At 44.2% G+C, this 21,950-nt stretch overlaps 1 protein-coding gene across 3 annotated transcripts in view; it reads left to right on the top strand.

Annotated features, from left to right (window-relative positions):
- CDC42BPA (CDC42 binding protein kinase alpha) overlaps positions 1-21,950 on the top strand; it is a 152,404-nt gene that overhangs the window by 84,122 nt on the left and 46,332 nt on the right. For all 3 annotated transcript variants that reach the window (XM_069768389.1, XM_069768390.1, XM_069768391.1), the window contains exons 6-16: positions 2,894-2,987; positions 4,053-4,253; positions 4,359-4,607; positions 4,726-4,805; positions 4,873-5,039; positions 5,213-5,329; positions 15,087-15,220; positions 16,454-16,696; positions 17,140-17,250; positions 17,462-17,709; positions 21,809-21,914. In XM_069768389.1, the coding sequence (XP_069624490.1) occupies positions 2,894-2,987; positions 4,053-4,253; positions 4,359-4,607; positions 4,726-4,805; positions 4,873-5,039; positions 5,213-5,329; positions 15,087-15,220; positions 16,454-16,696; positions 17,140-17,250; positions 17,462-17,709; positions 21,809-21,914 (1,750 nt within the window). The remainder of the gene's footprint in view (positions 1-2,893; positions 2,988-4,052; positions 4,254-4,358; positions 4,608-4,725; positions 4,806-4,872; positions 5,040-5,212; positions 5,330-15,086; positions 15,221-16,453; positions 16,697-17,139; positions 17,251-17,461; positions 17,710-21,808; positions 21,915-21,950) is intronic.

The following is a 21,950-nucleotide window of genomic DNA, read 5'->3' on the forward strand; positions in this document are numbered from 1 at the left end:
TGTTCTGGGGGTCTGTATTTAGAGATTTTGGGGTCTTTTTTGGGGAGTTTGTTCTTTGGGGGGTGATCTGTATTTAGTTTATGGTCTGGTCTGGGGTCATGTCTTATATAGGCAGACAGGACTTATTATATTGCTTTTCAGAGTCTCTTTGGTATCACTTCTCTATAGTAAGACCTCAGCTAGGGGGAAGTAGCTTGCTTCTTTTCCTACTTTGCTTCCTATAGAAATCCATAGGGCTGCAGCCGGGAAATCCCTGAAGAATCCTGTTACTTTTAGCATTGAAGTAGGATAGCAGAATATAGACGGACACACATTTGCTCTCCCCATGGTTGCTAATAGCCTCATAAGCGCCTTCTCTGCGGTGTGATGGGCGCTCGCTGTCTGGCCAGTTATAAATACTCTGTGCTTTCTCAGGATTTTTATTTTCATGCCATCTGCTGGGAAGAGTGACTTGTACCATCCCTGGGATTGCAGCCGTCCGGCCGAGGTCACGTCACATCCTCTGTGTTGGAAGTTCATTTATAGAAGGGATTGCCCTTTTATCAGCACATGGTTCCCATAGTAAAGGGATGTACATCCTCGCATAGATTATGTGTGCAGGGGAAGGGCAGATAATATTCTTTTCATGTCATTTAAAGGGAACCACTCCCATGTCTTATAAAAAAAAAGAACAAAGAAAGCCGCCTCACTAGTGCCACCGAAGGTAGCTAGCCTGTAAGTCAACGTCTGACCACAAGTCTCCAGCCAGTTGCAACACAAAGCTTGGGAAAGGACGCGGTCAATCACAATCTTTTTCCAAAAGAAGAAAGAGCCCCCGTAAACTTGCGTCGAGTCAGAAGGATTCATCTTACCCCTGGCTTCAGCATGGGCTGCCCACCAGCATCCGGCAAGAGCCATCATTGAGGATTTACTCCACCAGAGGACAAGTGGGGTTCGCGTATTTTTGAGTCACCATATCTGGACACTTTGGGTATTTGATCTGCCCAATCTCTAGGCATTGATTGATGTGACCATTGGGCCAACCCGCAAAGACTTAAAACCAAATCTCCCTGCGTGTAACATACCCATCCTTACCAATCTTGGTTTAGGTGTGGGACGAAGCAGTACCACACTTCTTGGCCAAAAGATCCCAGACCCAGGCCCCCAACATACTTTACCAGCTGAGACATGGTAGACACAAATCCCAGACCAGTCACTCAAAATTCAGACCCTTATATTAATACAGACCCTACCTTTTACATACAGACGCTATGTATACAGATTTCGAACCAGACTCTCAAAATACAGACCCTGAAAAAAAAAAAAAACACATACAGACCCTACCTCCAATTATAGACCCCAGACACTATATATTCAAACTCCAGACCATCAAAATAGACACCAGACCTGACCCTTTTAATGAAGACCCCAGACCAGACATCTTTGTATACAAACTCCAGACAACACTCCAAAAATACAGACCCCAAACCACACTCTCAAAATGTAGACTCCTACATAAATGCAGACCTCAGACCAGACCCCTAAATTAATAAAGACCCTATCTTCTAGGTACTAATACTATATAAAGCACATAACAGACCATGCACTCAAAATACAGACCCAGGACACCATCCCCCCCCCCCCCAAAAAAAAAAAAAAAAAAATAAATAAATAAAAGATAAAAAAATACAGACCACCCATAATAAATATATATATTTACAAACACCAGTCCAGACACTCAACATAGAGACCCCCTAATTAAAGCAGAACCCACCCCCTAGATACAGACCTCAGACCCGTTACTATATGTATTAACTCCAGACCATCGAAATGGACACCTGACTCTTCAATACAGAAATTAGACCTGACCCCTTTAATAAAGACCCCAGACCGGACATCTTGTATACAAACTCAAGACCACATCCCCAAAATATAGACAATGGACCACTAAATAAATACCATCTCCAGTCTTGCCCCCTAGATAGAGGCCCCAATTCAGACCCCTACGGAAATACAGACCCCAGATCAGGTATCTTAAAGACAGACTCCAGGCTTAGCCCCTTGAGATACAAACCCGAGACCATACCCCTAAACACGGACCCCAGGCTACTGTAATATTGGCCCCCAGTCTACCAAAACTAACATAGATGTAAGACCAGACACCTAAATAAAAACCTTAGACCTCTAAACAAACGCAGTCATTTACAGCCAATGCTCCTAGGAAAGCTACGGAAAATGGCTCTCCTCCAGATGGAAGGGCATTGTGTCTCTACGGCCGGTTCTCTACCAGTATGTGGCATTAGAAGGGCTCCTTCCTTCTGGATGAGAGCTGTTTTTCGCTTTTTTTCTGGGGCCATTCACCTCCTTACGTTATACAGACGCCTCATCATCTTTAATGGATGCCGTGTAATCCGTTTTCTCTGTTTGGTAACAACTGGTTGTTGTTGGCTCCAAAATGGAAACGATAGTTACTCTTCTGGGTTTATCACCTCGCTCCACTTATGTCATTACGACAGTGTGATTTTACATAGGACTGCCGGTGACGAGTGCAAACCAGAGAGACAATAGACAATCACGACTCGTTACTGATATTTTATTCTTAGGATAGGTCATCAATATCAGATTTGTGAGGGTCTGACAGTCGGCCCCCACTGATCAGCTGTTATCATGTTCCGCGGCCGCCGGAAGTAAAACGCGTAAGGAGCAGGACATTACAGCGCCATACACTGTGTAGTGGCCGTTCTCGGGTACTGCAGCTCAGATCCTATTCACTGCAATAGGCTGCTAAAGCTATTAATAATAATCAATACAATCCGGGTGTTCTCCCTCAAGAATCATGCACAGCCTTTTGCAACAGTCAAACTCTCTGTTCCCTTCACTTATCCATTTTTTTTTCTCCTTCTCCTCCCTCCAGAGACATAAAGCCTGACAACATCTTGCTCGATATGAACGGTCACATTCGCCTGGCGGATTTTGGGTCCTGTCTGAAGCTGATGGAAGACGGAACGGTAAGTTGTGGAATCCGCGGGAAGACATGATCACGGCCAAGTTAAAAACTTCAAAAATTTTTGTAACTGGGTTAACTTCCCATCTGATGGGACCCCCGCCATTCCCAAAAAGGGGGCTCTTAGAGCATGTACACCTCCGCTCCATTCATTTTCTGTGGGACAGCTGGAAAAAGCCAAAAAGGGCGCTCCATTTAGGGAGGAACGTGGGGGCGCATCCTTGAAGAACCCCATTTTTTTGGGGGGGGGGGGATCGTTGGAGGTCTCATACATGTGGTTATCCCTAATCTTATGGATAGGGAATACCGATAAGACCGTCACCTCTTCTGACATTCTGACATGTTTCTGTTCACACTTAACACAACAATTGTGTCTTTCCTCTTTTATTCCTCCTGGAAATGTCTATACACACCACTGCATCTTAAGATCTGGGGTGGCGGGGGTCTCCCTGCATTGTGACACTGACAGAATAGAGACTTGTCCCCCTTTGGAAACAGATGCCATAAATTTCTAGGAGGAACAATAGAGGAACGGCTGAGAGCAAAGTGATGAAAACGGTGCTCCAGAATTGTAATTTATGGGGGGGGGGATGCCGTGTGTCCGCTGCACAATGTACAGACTATTAATTCATGTGTGTTTCTACTTTGCTAGGACCTTGTGGCTTTTTTTCCAGTTTTCCAATCCAATGATGTTAGTATTATGACTGTTTTGGTTTGTTGTGCTTGTTTTTAGCCTTTTATGGACGACTTTGTAGTAAGATGTTGTAATGATGAGTGTAGTCCACTGCGCTGTGTCCAGGGTTAGGGGACGAGCAGACGGTGCATGGCTCATAGGGCACCTCGTTTTGCTCCACCGCATCTGCCTTTTCACACTGAGCACAATTAGGTTCACTCTCGAGGATGTCCGTCTGCTCCGACGCTTTTGCACGGATATATTGCGCCTTATGTCTGCGCTTCCAGAATGCATCGGTGCAGAGGTAAAGGTCAGGTGTAAGCTGCTCCTCCGCGGGGTCTTCCCCGTGCCTTTCGCTCCGGTCACCTCGGGCACTAACCTGCGTCCTCTCTCTAGGTCCAGTCGTCGGTGGCTGTCGGGACTCCGGACTATATCTCTCCTGAAATCCTCCAGGCGATGGAAGACGGGAAGGGGAAGTACGGGCCGGAGTGCGACTGGTGGTCCCTCGGGGTCTGCATGTATGAAATGCTCTACGGGGAGACGCCATTCTATGCAGAGTCCTTAGTGGAGACTTACGGGAAGATCATGAACCACAAAGTGAGTGCATGGATGAGTTGTCATCTCTAGGTCTGAAAATTAAAGGGATTGTCTAATCGGATCAGGTACCTCTAGATTAACCTGTTTTTTTTCTTTTCCTTAAAGGAGCGGTTTCAATTCCCATCTCAGTTAGCGGACGTCTCTGAAAACGCGAAGGACTTAATAAAACGGCTCATCTGCAGCCGGGAGCACCGCTTGGGTCAGAACGGGATAGAGGACTTTAAAAATCACCCGTTTTTTGCTGGTATCGACTGGGAAAACATCCGGAACTGTGAGGCACCTTATATCCCAGAGGTCAGCAGCCCCACCGACACGTCCAACTTCGACGTGGACGACGACTGTCTGAAAAACTGTGTAAGTGCTTCTCAGCGGAGTGACCCCCAGAAAACATCATACCCACCCACCCAAGGTCACTGATGGCTCCTCGGAACCGCCTGAAGTCATGTCTGCTCCCCTCTGTTTTACTCTCTAGGAGACGATGCCTCCATCTACTCACACTGGATTTTCTGGGCACCATCTCCCATTTGTGGGGTTCACTTACACAAGTAACTGGTAAGATGCAGAATACGTGACTGATTGCACTGATCGTCCTGATGGTTAACCACTTGTGCTCCGTCAGTGTACTTTCAGATAGAAGCTCTATGCGCTACACTGTGGGAAAGTCCAGCACGGACCTGGACGCCAATGTCCAGCGGACGCTAGAAGACAGCCTGGCCACCGAGGCGTACGAGAGGCGGATACGTCGCCTGGAGCAAGAAAAAGTGGAACTGAGCAGAAAGCTGCAAGGTAACGTGGGCAGAAGGGGCGTGCTCTCGTAATGTGGCCGTACACGTAGGATCAGGCATCCGCCTGTGGCTGACTACTCGGTGGCCTAAACCCGACTCGTGCCAGCTTAAAGTATTATCGACATATGGAAAGGTTTTCAAACTCTGCATTAATTTGTGCCTCTTTGCCCCCAGAATCCACCCAGGCTGTGCAGGAGCTCCAGTATTCTGCAGTGGACGGCCCTGTTACAGCGAACAAAGACATGGAAATTAAATCCTTGAAAGATGAAATAGACAAGTTGAAAACACAAGGTGGGGATTTGTTATTTCCTTGAGTCCTAATATTGTAGGGTTTGTCTTCACTGTAATAGTTTAGTTTGTTTTTTTTTCCCCCTATATGCGTCACAGGTCATATAATATCAGGTCAATATAAGACCCCCATACACATTAGACTGCAGTCTGCCGAACACATCGATATCCTCCCAACAGTCTAATGTGTATGGGGGCCTCCCGCCTCATGTCCGGTCAATATAAGACCCCCATACACATTAGACTGCAGTCTGCCAAACCCATCGATATCCTCCCAGCAGTCTAATGTGTATGGGGGCCTCCCCCGACGTATGTCCGGTCAATATAAGACCCCCATACACATTAGACTGCAGTCTGCCGAACACATCGATATCCTCCCAACAGTCTAATGTGTATGGGGGCCTCCCGCCTCATGTCCGGTCAATATAAGACCCCCATACACATTAGACTGCAGTCTGCCGAACCCATTGATATCCTCCCAGCAGTCTAATGTGTATGGGGGCCTCCCGCCTCCCCCCGACGCATGTCAGGTCAATATAAGACCCCCATACACATTAGACTGCAGTCTGACGAACCCATCGATATCCTCCCAACAGTCTAATGTGTATGGGGGCCTCCCGCCTCCCCCCGACGTATGTCCGGTCAATATAAGACCCCCATACACATTAGACTGCAGTCTGCCGAACCCATCGATATCCTCCCAACAGTCTAATGTGTATGGGGGCCTCCCGCCTCCCCCCGACGTATGTCCGGTCAATATAAGACCCCCATACACATTAGACTGCAGTCTGCCGAACCCATCGATATCCTCCCAATAGTCTAATGTGTATGGGGGCCTCCCCCCAACGTATGCTGTCGGGGGGAGAGAAGGATCTGGCTGTTGTTTTTCCAATGACCGGCATGTAGGTAAGTACATGTCAGAGGAGTCCGGTAACACAGGAGCACTCGGCCAAGCTGAGCGTTCGTGCATATAGGGCAGTTGGAGGAGATGGCTATCGACTGAGCAATAGTTTGGCCGACAGCTATATAATGTGTAAAGGGGCTTAGAGCCAGATCTACATATATTATCTAACATGCTGAAACTACCTAATTAATTCCTAATGTGCCCAGAAAAGGTAAGGGATTAACACTTTCCTATGCAAACGTATTGGGGGTCGAGCATGCAAATGGAGCCGCCAATACCCTACTGTTAGCGGGAGATATTCCTATCCACAGTATATACCATGAAAGTCCAGTAGATGAGACCTATCTAAAGGACTAGGCCCTAAGTGGGAAGATAGAGGTGGGCGCACGTGGGCATTCACTTGTAGGAAAGTTCCGAAAATTGCTTTGCACCCGCATCTATCGGAGATGGGAATATCTTTTAGGATAAAGGCAGATTGCACCAAAATCCACATATTTTGCGTACAGATTTGTGCGGATTTCACCTTATGAATAAAATACGCCATGAAAGCAAACAAAATTATCACCGTGTCCTTTGCAGGATATGTACCATAATTCTGCAGCGGGTTGATGTGATTTTTATCATCTCAGTTGTGACCATACTGCACGTCCTATATGTGCATTCCCCCTTCTTCAGCCGAGCACGCTGTTATTTCAGGAAGAGCAGTATACAGGGGTCTGGCAGCCACTTATCTCCTGGAATAACAATTTCATGTCACAGAAATATAAATATATATATACACACTAGGATGGGCCGCGTTAGGTTATGGCGTATCCAGGGCAAGGTCTAACATGTCTGTAGATTTAGTCTGGGAACCTTGGCCTTCCTGAAATCATTTGCGTCTGCCCGGCTCCTTTCGGCTAATATTAGGACTCATCATTGTCTTGTGCTTTGCATGCAGACCTTAAGAAGATCTCACATCTGAGCGGCAGGATGTGTGCCAGGTCCCTGGGTATTCGTACAAGACCTGATTCCATTTAATGAACCCAGCTGGGAACGGATATTAAGATACCGTAAATCGTTTAGTCAGGTCTAATGAAATAGCAGCAAAGTGCTAGGAAGCCGCCGTGCCACCCCGGCATCGCCAAATGCATCAGCTCTTAAAGAGCAAGTGCACCTGTCAGCCGTGAAATCCTCGATATCCAGCTCCATCATTGGGTTCCGTACATTGAAAGTCATCGCCGAAGCTTCTGGTCGGTGGGGTCCTATTACTGAGACCCCTTCATTCATTCCCTGCTTTGTCTGGCAGCCCCATTCACAGTGAATGGAGCAATTGCATTACAAAGTCCCTGTTCTTTTGATCAGTGGCGGTACCAGCAGTACGGACCCCCAGCAAGATGGAAAGTTATCACCTATCCTGTGCACAGGTCACGTTCAATGATTCAGCTTTTAAAACTTAACGAAACTTTTCTCAGCAATATAAATAAAAACAAGAAATGAGGGTCGGCCCTTGTACAAATGAACAACTTGGCAATTTAGCTAATATTAAAAATCCTCGACATTCTCAACAACGGAGGGATTTTTAATTGTACAGTTTATTTCTTGTTGCCCAGGTCATCAGTCACCCCCTTTAGTCTATCAGAGATGGCCGGTTTTCTAGCCAAATGTGCAGCGCTTACAAACTCTTAGATACAGATCTTGCAAGCGCTGCTCTGAAGTTGGCCTGAACACTTCAGTGCCCCCTCTTATGCTACAGCTGCCTAATTTTTTTCAGCATCGGAGGGTGAACCGTTCAGACCAGCGAAGTGCACCACCTCTGACAACCAGGTAGTCAGGAAACAGGATAGTGGTGCTCTCCTTAAACTCTGAGTTAAGAACAACCCGTTCAGTTTTACTGATTATCTTCTATTTTAGTCACATCCGGAGCTGCATTCACAATTCTGTCGGGTCACTCTTTTGGTGAATCCAGTGGGATCTGCGGCACATAATCCAAGGCTGGCGCTCCGTTTTCGGCTACGGATCTTCTTTATATGGTGCCAATGCATATGGGGCAAGTTTGCTGCTTTTCTTTGTTTCACATGCACGAAGAGGCCTCAGGTGAGATTGTCGGTCACCCCTGCCTGAGAAGGAAAAAGGGATTGTGCAGAATTGTAAATGCAGCTCTGGATGTAACTGGAGAAGAAGTCGTAACTGATATTTGGAACGATTTCAATAGAACTGGAAGTTTACTGTGAAAGCTGCAGATCTTCGGCTCTGCACATAGCGATGTATATTGGATGGAGCCTGGATCACGGAGCTGTTTTCGCTCACAATATAACGGCGATGTTCTGCAGCAGAGGATATGGAAACAATCTGCTCCAGCGCTTCCCACATGCGGCCCGGGGTAGTAACGTGCTCCGCTCCGTACACATCTGCTTTCCGTCACAGATTCCCAGTGTCGGACACATGTGGCAATACAGAGAGCGCAGGTCTGTAATGAGAGGGCGCCGCCATGTGCAGGACCTGACTCACCAGCGAGGAAAGTCGTCATGTGGGAAACGAGATGCTGCAAAAATCTGCCCAAATCTGCTGACATTTAACATTCAATCTGGATTCTATAATCTGCAGCAGGCATAAAAGTCGCCGACTAGACCCGAGGAATTCGGGGGGGATAAGCCTGGAGCCGATTCCCAAGCTCTGCCTCATGGATGCTTTAAAAAAAAAAAGTAGGTTGGTTCTTCACTGGTAATTATTGCAGCGTATATGGACAGAGGATTCTCTAACCTCAATACAATTACTCAGGGCAGTGAAAGAAAAAATTCCCATTAACAGCAAGCAGAGATCTTGCAAATGGTGAACAATCGAAGCACAAAGTATATTCTAACGTCGTAGACCTTTTCGGTGTGCATCGACTAAGCATCATTTACATAAAATGTGGACTTTACATTCTCAAGCGCCATTAAAATAAGCCGTCACGGAGGAATTTTTGTACCGCAGGACCAGAGCCCCCCAATTACCTAGGAGCCGGAGATATCTCTGCGGTGAGTCACCGGGCTCGTAAAGCTGGAGCTGCCTCATACATGTGTTTCCAATCCTGCCTGAGTGCGGAAGACTTCTGTAATTTTGGTAACATTTTCTTTTTAGGAATCTGGTGCTAGTAATGTGGCCGATAACGCGGAGAGCAGGTTTGTGTTGGCTCAGAGCAATGTCAAGTGAAAGGTTCTGCTGGAGCGGAGCGCGCTGTGCGGAGCCAGCAACTTCTCCCTGCGCACAGATTCACAAGACTCCTCTCTGCTCCTGCCAGATCCTAATATTTCATGTCACCGGCAGTAATGCCTTCCCATTCCTCTGCATTCAGACACTCAGCGCTCCAGGAATATCACGGTGTGCGTCGCAGGTCAAGCAGAGTTTGAATGCAAAACCTCTGGGCAGCAAACCGCAGCGTCTCACCGGAGGAGGCTGAGCGTAGTGCTGAGTGCGCTGTATCATTGCCATGTCCTCCTCTGCAGGCAGGAACGCAGCTTAATAAGACAGATTCCATTCTACTGCTTTTATATGGTTTGGTCATAAGATTACATTGGCTTGAAAAGAGAAAAATGGTAAATCAATCCAAAATGACTAATGCCATATTATTGTATAGAAACTTTACCGTATATGACGCTCACTCTGTGCTGCCTGGATCCAAATCCATATTGGCAGATGTGTGTCTGTATGTAACTAGTACAATACTGCCCCCTATGTTCAAGAATATAACTATTGTAATACTGCTCCTATGTACAAGAATATAACTACTATAATACTGCCCCTATGTACAAGAATATAACTACTATAATACTGCTCCTATGTACAAGAATATAATTACTATAATACTGCTCCTATGTACAAGAATATAACTACTATAATACTGCCCCTATGTACAAGAATATAACTACTATAATACTGCTCCTATGTACAAGAATATAACTACTATAATACTGCCCCTATGTACAAGAATATAACTACTATAATACTGCTCCTATGTACAAGAATATATCTACTATAATACTGCAACTATGTACAAGAATATAACTACCGTAATACTGCCCCTATGTACAAGAATATAACTACCGTAATACTGCCCCTATGTACAAGAATATAACTACTATAATACTGCCTCTATGTACAAGAATATAACTACTATAATACTGCCCCTATGTACAAGGATATAACTACTATAATACTGCCCCCATGTACAAGGATATAGCTACTATAATACTGCTCCCATGTACAAGAATATAACTACTATAATACTGCTCCCATGTACAAGAATATAACTACTATAATACTGCTCCCATGTACAAGAATATAACTACTATAATACTGCTCCTATGTACAAGAATATAACTACTATAATACTGCTCCCATGTACAAGAATATAACTACTATAATACTGCTCCCATGTACAAGAATATAACTACTATAATACTGCTCCCATGTACAAGAATATAACTACTATAATACTGCTCCTATGTACAAGAATATAACTACTATAATACTGCTCCCATGTACAAGAATATAACTACTATAATACTGCTCCTATGTACAAGAATATAACTACTATAATACTGCTCCTATGTACAAGAATATAACTACTATAATACTGCTCCTATGTACAAAAATATATCTACTATAATACTGCCCCTATGTACAAGAATATAACTACTATAATACTGCCCCTATGTACAAGAATATAACTACTATAATACTGCTCCTATGTACAAGAATATAACTACTATAATACTGCTCCTATGTACAAGGATATAACTACTATAATACTGCCTCCTATGTACAAGAATATAACTACTATAATACTGCCTCCTATGTACAAGAATATAACTACTATAATACTGCCTCTATGTACAAGAATATAACTACTATAATACTGCCCCTATGTACAAGAATATAACTACTATGATACTGCTGCTATGTACAAGAATATAACTACTATAATACTGCTCCTATGTACAAGAATATAACTACTATAATACTGCTCCTATGTACAGGAATATAACTACTATAATACTGCTCCTATGTACAAGAATATAACTACTATAATACTGCTCCTATGTACAAGAATATAACTACTATAATACTGCTCCTATGTACAAGAATATACCGTAATTACTATAATACTGCTATGTACAAGAATATAACTACTATAATACTGCTCCTATGTACAAGAATATAACTACTATAATACTGCTCCTATGTACAGGAATATAACTACTATAATACTGCTCCTATGTACAAGAATATAACTACTATGATACTGCTGCTATGTACAAGAATATAACTACTATAATACTGCTCCTATGTACAAGAATATACGGTAATTACTATAATACTGCTCCTATGTACAAGAATATAACTGCTACTAGACTGTGGCCCGATTCTAACGCATCGGGTATTGTAGAATATGCATGTCCCCGTAGTATATGGACAATGATGATTCCAGAATTCGCGGCAGACTGTGCCCGTCGCTGATTGGTCGAGGCAACCTTTATGACATCATCGTCGCAATGGCAACCATTATGACATCTACGTCGATACTGTGCCCGTCGCTGAATCAGAAACGTGGGATTTCTACGTCCTTTATGACATCATCGTCGCTGTGCCCGTTGCTGATTGGTCGAAGCCTGGCGGCCTCGACCAATCAAAGACGCGGGATGTCTACGTCCTTTATGACATCATCGTCGCTGTGCCCTTCTCTGGCGGCCTCGACCAATCAGAGAGGCGGGATTTCCAGGACAGACAGAAAGACAGACAGACGGAAAAACCCTTAAACCATTATATATATAGATAATACTGCCTCCTATGTACATGAATATAACTACTATAATACTGCTCCTATGTACAAGAATATAACTACTATAATACTGCTCCTATGTACATGAATATAACTACTATAATACTGCTCCTATGTACAAGAATATAACTACTATAATACTGCTCCTATGTACAAGAATATAACTACTATAATACTGCTCCTATGTTCAAGAATAGAACTACTATAATACTGCTCCTATGTTCAAGAATAGAACTACTATAATACTGCCCCTATGTACACGAATATAACTACTATAATACTGCTCCTATGTACAAGAATATAACTACTATAATACTGCTCCTATGTACAAGAATATAACTACTATAATACTGCTCCTATGTTCAAGAATAGAACTACTATAATACTGCTCCTATGTTCAAGAATATAACTACTATAATACTGCTCCTATGTACAAGAATATAACTACTATAATACTATGTACACGAATATAACTACTATAATACCGCTCCTATGTGCACTATATTATATGGGTGAAATTTATCTTGCGGAGACTCGCGTCTCCACAAGATAAATAGATATGCTGCAGTCTGGAAAGATGCGCCACATGTCTGTCTCTGCTGGTCTGTTTCTTGAAATCCCATCCACTATGCTGTAATATCAGCGTCTAACCCGCAGCATTTACTGATCACGTGCTCCTACTATAATGCTGCCATTACGTTATATACATGTGTTGTAATGAAAATCCTCATTTGTCCATTTATTCATACATTTCTTGAGGGAGTAAGAGAGGATCAGCACATTGCAGAGTTCTAAGAAAATATTCTGCAGAAATGTTTTAGGGAATTAGTGTAGTAATATGGATCTGCTCGGACAGCCGACTGTTGCTCCCTTCGCAGCTTATGTTGCCATTCCCTTTCCTGGCACTTCAGTAGTTACTCTTTCCATGGATACATTATAATAAGCGCACACATGCAGGAAATCAGATACTCGGTCACTGCCTGATCTACAAATAACCACAAGCAGAACTGAGTCACTGTCTGCTAATCGGGGATCGGCATCTGAGCGCCATTCCAGCCCTGGTTTATTTTATAAAGAAATTACCTTCTTTTTTTTTTATTTCCAGCGTAAAGTTCACTTTTATCCCATGTAGAAGCATCGATTGCTTTCCTTGTTTTATCCCAGGATGGAGGCGACATCTGGTGCTGATTTTAGCACATAATCTGTGTATAAACAGGCGCACACCTGCCTCTCCTTTCTACTTTGTACGACTGGGCTGGAATGTTCGCCCCCTAAACAGCGGACCCCAACTACTGCATAGAAGAAAATATACAGCGACCAGCTACTGCAAATATAAGGCTGCACTAAGACGCACAGAGCTCAGCTGCTCATTTTTGCCACTGATGTTCAAGAAATCCACAGTAAAAACTCTGCTGATTTTGCTGCAGATTTCACCCTTTGCATAAACTGACATTCTTAGGATTTTGGATCCATTCTCAAGGGCCTTGTCTGCTGCTGAATTTCCGCAGTGTTTCATTGCTGGTATATCGGGGATTTGACTCCCATGCAAAGTGCCGCCGCATGTAACAACCCATGCATTCCATACAGGGAAAGAAAGGATCCATAGATTCCATAAATTAAGTCAAGTGTAATAATGAGAAATTACACCGAAAAAGTATTGAACACACTTTTTGATATTTATTTAATACTTCATACAAAAAAGTTTGTGATAAGCTAAAAACTCCTTCTGGAGAAACAAGTCGCAGGCATTGCTCAGCTGCTTTATTTTCTTTTTCTGAAACCAATTGGGAGTTTCCTTGGCTGTGTGTTTGGGATCATTGTCTTGCTGAAATGTCCCCCATCATTTCATCTTCATCACCCTGGTAGATGGCAATAGATTTCAAGAATGTCTCGGTATACGTGTAACAAAAAATGTATAATACATTATACTTTAGAATCTCTGTAATCGTTCTGACCCAGACAGTCATACTGCCAAGTATTTTTACCTTGCAATGAACGCCATAAAAACAAAGCCCCAAAAGCCTATGGTGGTATTATTATTTTTTTTCCTCCACCATTTCATCTCATTTTGTATTTTTTTTTCACATTTTTCATTACATTTTATGGTAAATTGAATGGAGTCATTCAATAACTACAACTGATACAGCAAAGAAAAACAAAAAAACAAGCCCACATATGCCTATTTTGGCTCAAAAATTTTAAAAAAGTTACGTCTTGAAACAAGGAAAGGAAGAATGTGTCTGTAGGGATTAAACAATGTATCTTATATTCGATGTCGTGTGCCCAGCTCCTCGGGGGTGGGGCTGTAGTTTGACAGCTCTACTCCCATGTGGTATAATCCTACAGTTCTGTGCACAGTGCGGGGACCCCACCTCTGCTTAGCAGAATGGTATGACCCACTTAAGTTTAATGCATCAATGGGCTAAACCAATATAAATAATATGGTGTCCGTTAGGATTTCCCGACTCGTGGCACATGATCCGTGGCATTCTATTTCCATTATAATGAGATGTTCCTCCTCTGACAACTCCCCCGGCCCTGTAAACATGTGCGTGGTCTTGTTCCTTGGAGAATGAGGAGCGGTCCACATTACCGACTACTCATCGCTAGTTACATAATGTCCCCCAGTGAGATGTTACTGGGGGATGTGCGCCTGTATAACTGTGTACAGATGGTAGGGAATTCCTCCTGTTCCTCGGGGGAGGTCGGGGGTAATTAAACTACATCTGTCAGCATTGCCTACAGCAGAAGGGAAGAATTCCAACTATGGGGTGGAGCGTCAGAAAAGACGTAAGCCCGGATACATGGCCAATGGAATTTGGTACCAAGATCATGGCCGCTTTTCTTCTGAAATGGCGCCTCACCTGTCTACAGGTTGTATTTGGCATTGCAGCTCTATTAAAGTGAATAGGACTGAGCTGTAATACCACACACAACCTGTGGACAAGTGTGGCGCTGCTTTTGGTCTTCTAATCCTGGACAATCCCTTTTAATTAAGGTGTAAAATAATTGATGCTAACCAGTCATTGCAATAACGCTTTTCTGTCTCCCAGGCTCCGGACAGCACAACCAGCAGCTGGAGAAGAGCGCGGTGACGCGGCAGGACTTAGAGGATTTCTCCAAACAAATCAAAGCCTTTGAAAAACAGGTGAAGATGCTGAAACAGGAGAAGGAGGATCTGAACAAGGTGAGAGGCCGATGTGTCCATGTAGAAGAGCAAGGAAACGAAAACTGTATCTTACATCCAACATCGTGAGGATCTGTAACTACACATCCTCCTATATTCTACCCCAGAGCTGCACTCACTATTCTGCTGGTGCAGTCACTGTGTTCATACATTATATTACTGATCCTGAGTTACATCCTGCATTATACTCCAGAGCTGCATTCACTATTCTGCTGGTGCAGTTACTGTGTACATACATTACATTACTGATCCTGAGTTACATCCTGTATTATACTCCAGAGCTGCACTCACTATTCTGCTGGTGCAGTCACTGTGTACATACATTACATTACTGATCCTGTGTTACATCCTGTATTATACTCCAGAGCTGCACTCACTATCCTGCTGGTGCAGTCACTGTGTTCATACATTACTGATCCTGAGCTACATCCTGTATTATACCCCAGAGCTGCACTCACTATTCTGCTGGTGCAGTCACTGTGTACATACATTACATTACTGATCCCGAGTTACATCCTGTATTATACTCCAGAGCTGCACTCACTATTCTGCTGGTGCAGTCACTGTGTACATACATTACATTACTGATCCTGAGTTACATCCTGTATTATACCCCAGAGCTGCACTCACTACTCTGCTGGTGCAGTCACTGTGTACATACATTACATTACTGATCCTGAGTTACCTCCTGTATTACACTCCAGAGCTGCACTCACTATTCTGCTGGTGCAGTAACTGTGTTCATACATTACATTACTGATCCTGAGTTACATCCTGTATTATACTCCAGAGCTGCACTCACTATTCTGCTGGTGCAGTCACTGTGTACATACATTACATTACTGATCCGGAGTTACATCCTGTATTATACCCCAGAGCTGCACTCACTATTCTGCTGGTGCAGTCACTGTGTACATACATTATATTACTGATCCGGAGTTACATCCTGTATTATACCCCAGAGCTGCACTCACTACTCTGCTGGTGCAGTCACTGTGTACATACATTACATTACTGATCCTGAGTTACCTCCTGTATTACACTCCAGAGCTGCACTCACTATTCTGCTGGTGCAGTCACTGTGTACATACATTACATTACTGATCCTGAGTTACATCCTGTATTATACTCCAGAGCTGCACTCACTATTCTGCTGGTGCAGTCACTGTGTACATACATTACATGTTAGTTGGGGTACACTTACGTGTCTCCTCTCTTACTTTCTTCGTTCAGGAGCTGGTGGAGTCCAATGATAAGTTAAAGTCTCAGACCAAAGAGCTTAAGGAGGCCCAGAGCCAGCATCGGCTGACCGTGCAGGAGATGAAGGAGATGAACGAGCGCCTCACAGAGCTGCGCTCTCACAAGCAGAAATTTGTCCGTCAGCTCCGCGACAAGGAAGAGGAAATGGAGAGTGTTGCTCAGAAGGTGGAAGCGTTACGGCAGGAACTGCGAAGAGCGGAGCAGGCCAAGAAAGAGGTAGGAAGGGAAGGAGAATGGGGACACATGAGAAAAGCTCCGCGCTGGTGTCCCCTGCGGCCCCAGAGCGGCTGCTAAAGAGTCTGTCCACAGCCGAGCGCTCCGCTAACAGACTGGATCCAAGGAATCAGCTATCCTAGCCTCCTAGCCATTTATCCCTTTGATTGTTGTGGTCTGTGGACTCCCCCAGTGATAATTTTTTATTTTTTTAAATATAGGATAGTATGTAAAAAAAAAAAAAAAAAAGTACTAAAAATATAATTAAAAAAAGTAATATAAAGAAAAATACCATTTTTGGTGCATAGATTACATGAAGACAAAGCGCGTAAACTGCACTTCTTCGTTCTCCTAATAGCAGATTATTCAGTGCAACGTGTAAATGGCAGAAACATATTTTGTAAATAACTTTTTTCTATCTTTAAAATATATATTTATTTCTTTAGATGGAAGCTCAGGCTGAAGCAGCAGCGGCCGAAGCATCGAAGGACCGAAAACTGCGAGAGCGCAGCGAGCAATATGCCAAACAATTGGAGAGCGAACTAGAAGGCCTGAAAGTAAGTGAACCCCAAGTGATCACACTTTTTTCTCTATATTAACCCTTGCTGAGGATGTGCGAGATGGTAATATCCCACTAATGACCAAGAACAAGCTCAGCTCTGCCACATCTGTATGTGCGGATATGCATTACGTACAATGACGGCATGTCCGCACATACTCGGTGAGGCGCCTGCGCTGCACATGCTTACCTACCTCGTATCCCCACAGCAGAAGCAGACCGGCCGCTCCTCGGGTTTCAGCAGCTCCGAGCAGCAGCAAGAAATCAACAAGCTGAAGACCGACCTGGAAAAGAAGAGCGTGTCCTACGAAGAGGAGCTGTCCAAGAGGGAAGCGCTGCACACCACCGAGATCAAGAACCTGAAGAAGGAGCTGCGTGACGCCGAGAGCCAACAGCTCACCCTCAAGAAAGAGATCCTGATCCTGAGGGACAAGCTGGAGAAGACGCGTAGAGAGAGGTAAGGACCCGGAAACTCAGGAAAAATTCTCTACTTTTCTGACCTGCCATGAAAAAATGCCCTAAAAAGAATGCAAAATAGTTTGGATAGGTAGGAAAGAGTTAACATACTCTTAAGCTTTTGTGGAGAGAGATCCAAATTTTACAGAAATCCAGTGTACCCATTAAACCGCCATAATGGACTGTTATATTGGACCACCATAATCGACCGTTAAACTGAATCACCATACTGGACCAGCATAATGGACCGTTGTACTGGACCGCCATAATGGACCGTTGTACTGGACCGCCATAATGGACCGTTGTACTGGACCGCCATAATTTACCGTTATACAGCCCCGCTTATGGACTGTTATACCGGACCGCCAAAATGGACCATTATACTGGACCACCATAATGGACCATTATACTGGACCACCATAATGGACCGTTATACTGGACCACCATAATGGATCGGTTATACTGGACCGCCATAATGGATCTGTTATACTGGACCACCATACTGGACTGCCATGATAAGGAGAGTTTGGAGTTTACTACCGTCAGCGTTTTTGAACTCTCGTATCTGCCACCAACCCCCCCGATCTGGGGCTACACGACGACTGTGACCACGACACAGGGTGCTCAGCCAAAGATCTCTGGATGCCGCTGCTCCATCCGTGTAATGCAGGTGAATGGCGTCTTATCGCGTCCTGCAGTGTCACAACATTCAGAATAATTTTTTTTTTTTTTTTTCCAAACTATTTTTATTAAACATTTTCAATTAAACATTTTCAACATTAGTATATTAACATGCAAACATAGGTACAAAGAATTACCTCCCTCTTTCCGGTATTTCAGAATAATTTTTGATTATTGCTGACCTACTTGTCGCTGTACCCTGGCTGGTCGCAGTTCGGCACCCCTAACATGCGCGATCCTTACCAGCGCCCAAAGTTACCTTATAGCCCCAGTGTAATGGAGTCACAGGGTAAAGGAGACACTGAAGAGATAGGGGGGCTCTGTGGAAGAAGGACCCTGTTATGGTGTCAATACGTGAGGTGGTCCAGGCCGCTGCCGGCCGCCCTGCTCCCCTCTCTGTACTCGGGGCTTATATGGTGCTGCCTTCAGGCAGATCCATCTCAGGATAATGGGACCTGACACTTTTTGGCTCTGCTCATATAAACACTGATTATACTTTCAGCACAATCGATAACTCTGGGCCCTCGGACCCCCAGCATCACCCAGCCGGATGCCCATAGATGCCTTCTGGGGAGAGATGATGTAATGTTTCCCAGTATCGCCCCAGCACAACAGTCACTGGTGCCAGCTGCCCCCCGCAGACAGGAGAGGCATCACATCTAGAGCAGGCTGCTGCGGTCTATCCTAAAAAGGGAAAGCGCGGCTCTGGCGGCACCGCCTGGAAAGCCACAAATCACACTTTTATTTGAACTAGAAAGATTTATGTCTAAACAATCTCCGACCCTGAGAAGTCCTGAAAATGGAAGCACGAGCCTCCCGCACATCTGCAGCCCCCTGTACACACATCGATCTATATCACATCTATTGAATAATGTTCTTATAACTGCAGGCATGGCCGAAATTGTTGGTACCCTTGAATTTGTTCCAGAAAATGAAGTATTGCGCACAGAAAATTACTGCAGTTACACATGGTTTTTTATAGACTCGTGAATTTCCTTTCTGTGTATTGTAACAACTCAAAAAACACGAAGGGAAAAAAAGACAAAATTGGACATAATTTAACCCAAAAACTCAAAAAGGGGCTGGACAAAATTGTTGGCACCTTCATCTTAATATTTGGTTGCACCCTTCGGAATAAATAACTGCAATCAATTGCTTCCTATAATCATCAACAAGCTTCTTAAACCTCTCAGCTGGAATTTTGGACGACTCTTTTGCAAACTGCTCCAGGTCTCTCATATTTGATGGCTCTTTCTCCCAACAGCAAATTTAAGATCTCTCCACAGGTGTTTAATGGGATCCGGACTCATTGCTGCCACTTCAGAACTCTCCAGCGCTTTGTTTCCATCCATTTCTGGGGGCTTCTTGAAGTATGTTTGGTTTTTTTTGTCCTACTGGATGAGCCATGACCTAGGACACAAGCCATCTCTGACACTGGGCACTACATTGCGACCCAAAATCCTCTGGTAACCTTCAGATTCATGATGCACACAGTTAAGGTACCCAGTGCCGGAGGCATCATAACAACCCCCAAAACATCTTTGAACCTCCACCATATTTGACTGTAGGTGCTGTGTTGATCTGTAAACAGTAGAACGATGTGCTTTACCAAAAAGCTCTGTATTGGTCTCATCTGTCCACAACACTCTTTCCCAGAAGGATTTTTGCTTACTTGCATACATTTTAGCAAACTACAGTCTCACTTTTTTATGTCTGTGTTAGTACTGGAGTCCTCCTGGGTCTCCTTCCATAGCCTTCTATTTCATTCAAATTTTGACATATAGTTTGCGCTGACACTGATGCACCCTGAGCCTGCAGGACAATTGGAATTTCTCTGGACCTTCAATGAGGCTGCTTATCCTCCATACGGACTCTCCTGCATTGCAACCTTTCATCAATTTTTCTCTGGTGTCCACGTTCAGGGACATTGGCTACAATGCCATGGCTTGTAAACTTCTTTATTATGTTGCACACCGTAGCCAAAGCAGCATCAAGATCTCTGGAGATCTCACTTTTAAGGTTTTTTTTCTTGTCCTTTCCCTGCAGTTTGGCCTCACGTCTGCCTCTGATCAGACACCGTCTTGTATTTTTTATTTCATCCTGCTTTCTCCTTTGTTTTTACCCGTTTCCCAATATGACATATATGTAAGTCACATGTAGGGCACTGATGTCTTGTACAGCCGACGTCCACCTCTAACAGCAGCGACCGGAGTTGGTTCAGATCACTGCACTAAAATCCATAAATGTCACGGTCACTCACTTTTACAGCTGCATTTATGGCATGCAATCGGGCTGTTATACCATTTCAAGCCACCATCATGTTTCCTTCACCGTGACGAGACTGTATGGTGCTTGCAAGGCAGCCAGCGTCATACTGAAGTACCCCTTGGCTGCCATGTTGGTACTCCATTGAAGCCATCCTGTAGGAGACAATAAATTTCCTTATATACTGCAGTACCGTTGTATCAGAGTACCGTATTTTCTGGCGTATAAGACGACCCCCAACTTTTCCATATAAAATATGGAGTTTGGGAACGGAGGCCGCCGCTTGCACCGCTGAGAGTCGGGGGCCGTCGGAGGGTAAGTATATCCATATTTTTTTTTTTTTTCTTACAAGAATATGGATCCCAGGGCCTGAAGGAGTCTCCTCTCCTCCAGGCCCCTGGGAACCATCCAGGACCGCTCCCTGCACACGCCGTAGCCGGCGTATAAGACGACCCCCGACTTTTCAGACGATTTTCAGGGGTTAAAAGTCGTCTTCTACGCCGGAAAATTCGGTATATAGAACATCACTTGTTCAAGTCCCCTGGAAACGAAAAATATTTTCTTGAAAAGATTATAAAAGTTTAAGCCACTCCCTTTTCCAAGCAAAAAAAATAAATAAACCTATAAAGTAGAAGTTGTCTAAAGCAATGTAAAGCTGTAAAGCAATTTAATTCATATGCTGTAAAGAAAAAAAAAAACTAAGAAAAATCCACCAGAAGTTTCTAATTTGGAAGTGTCCTCCATTTATAGCGGTGAGATGAGAACTCTCCATTCTTGTCAGACTTTCCCTTAAAATGTTATTTCTCAGCGATCTGTTCTATAATATCAGATTAATAATAATAATCTTTATTTTTATATAGCGCTAACATATTCCGCAGCGCTTTACAGTTTGCACACATTATCATCACTGTCCCCGATGGGGCTCACAATCTAAATTCCCTATCAGTATGTCTTTGGAATGTGGGAGGAAACCGGAGTGCCCGGAGGAAACCCACGCAAACACGGGGAGAACATACAAACTCTTTGCAGATGTTGTCCTTGGTGGGATTAGAACCCAGGACCCCAGCGCTGCAAGGCTGCTGTGCTATCCACTGAGCCACCGTGAGATTATGATCCGTGTGTTGATCACATCGTTTTTACTTTTATTCCTTCAGCCAAAGTGAGCGAGAAGAGTTCGAGGCGGAGCTGAAGCAGAAATTCGAGCGCGAGCGGGGGCTGCTGGCCGAGGAAAACAAGAGGCTGTCGAAAGAACTCGATAAGGTACCACGTGATATGGGAAATCACTTCCTCAGTGCG

This window comes from Ranitomeya imitator, chromosome 5, assembly GCF_032444005.1.
Source record: "Ranitomeya imitator isolate aRanImi1 chromosome 5, aRanImi1.pri, whole genome shotgun sequence".
Taxonomy (NCBI): Eukaryota; Metazoa; Chordata; class Amphibia; order Anura; family Dendrobatidae; genus Ranitomeya; species Ranitomeya imitator.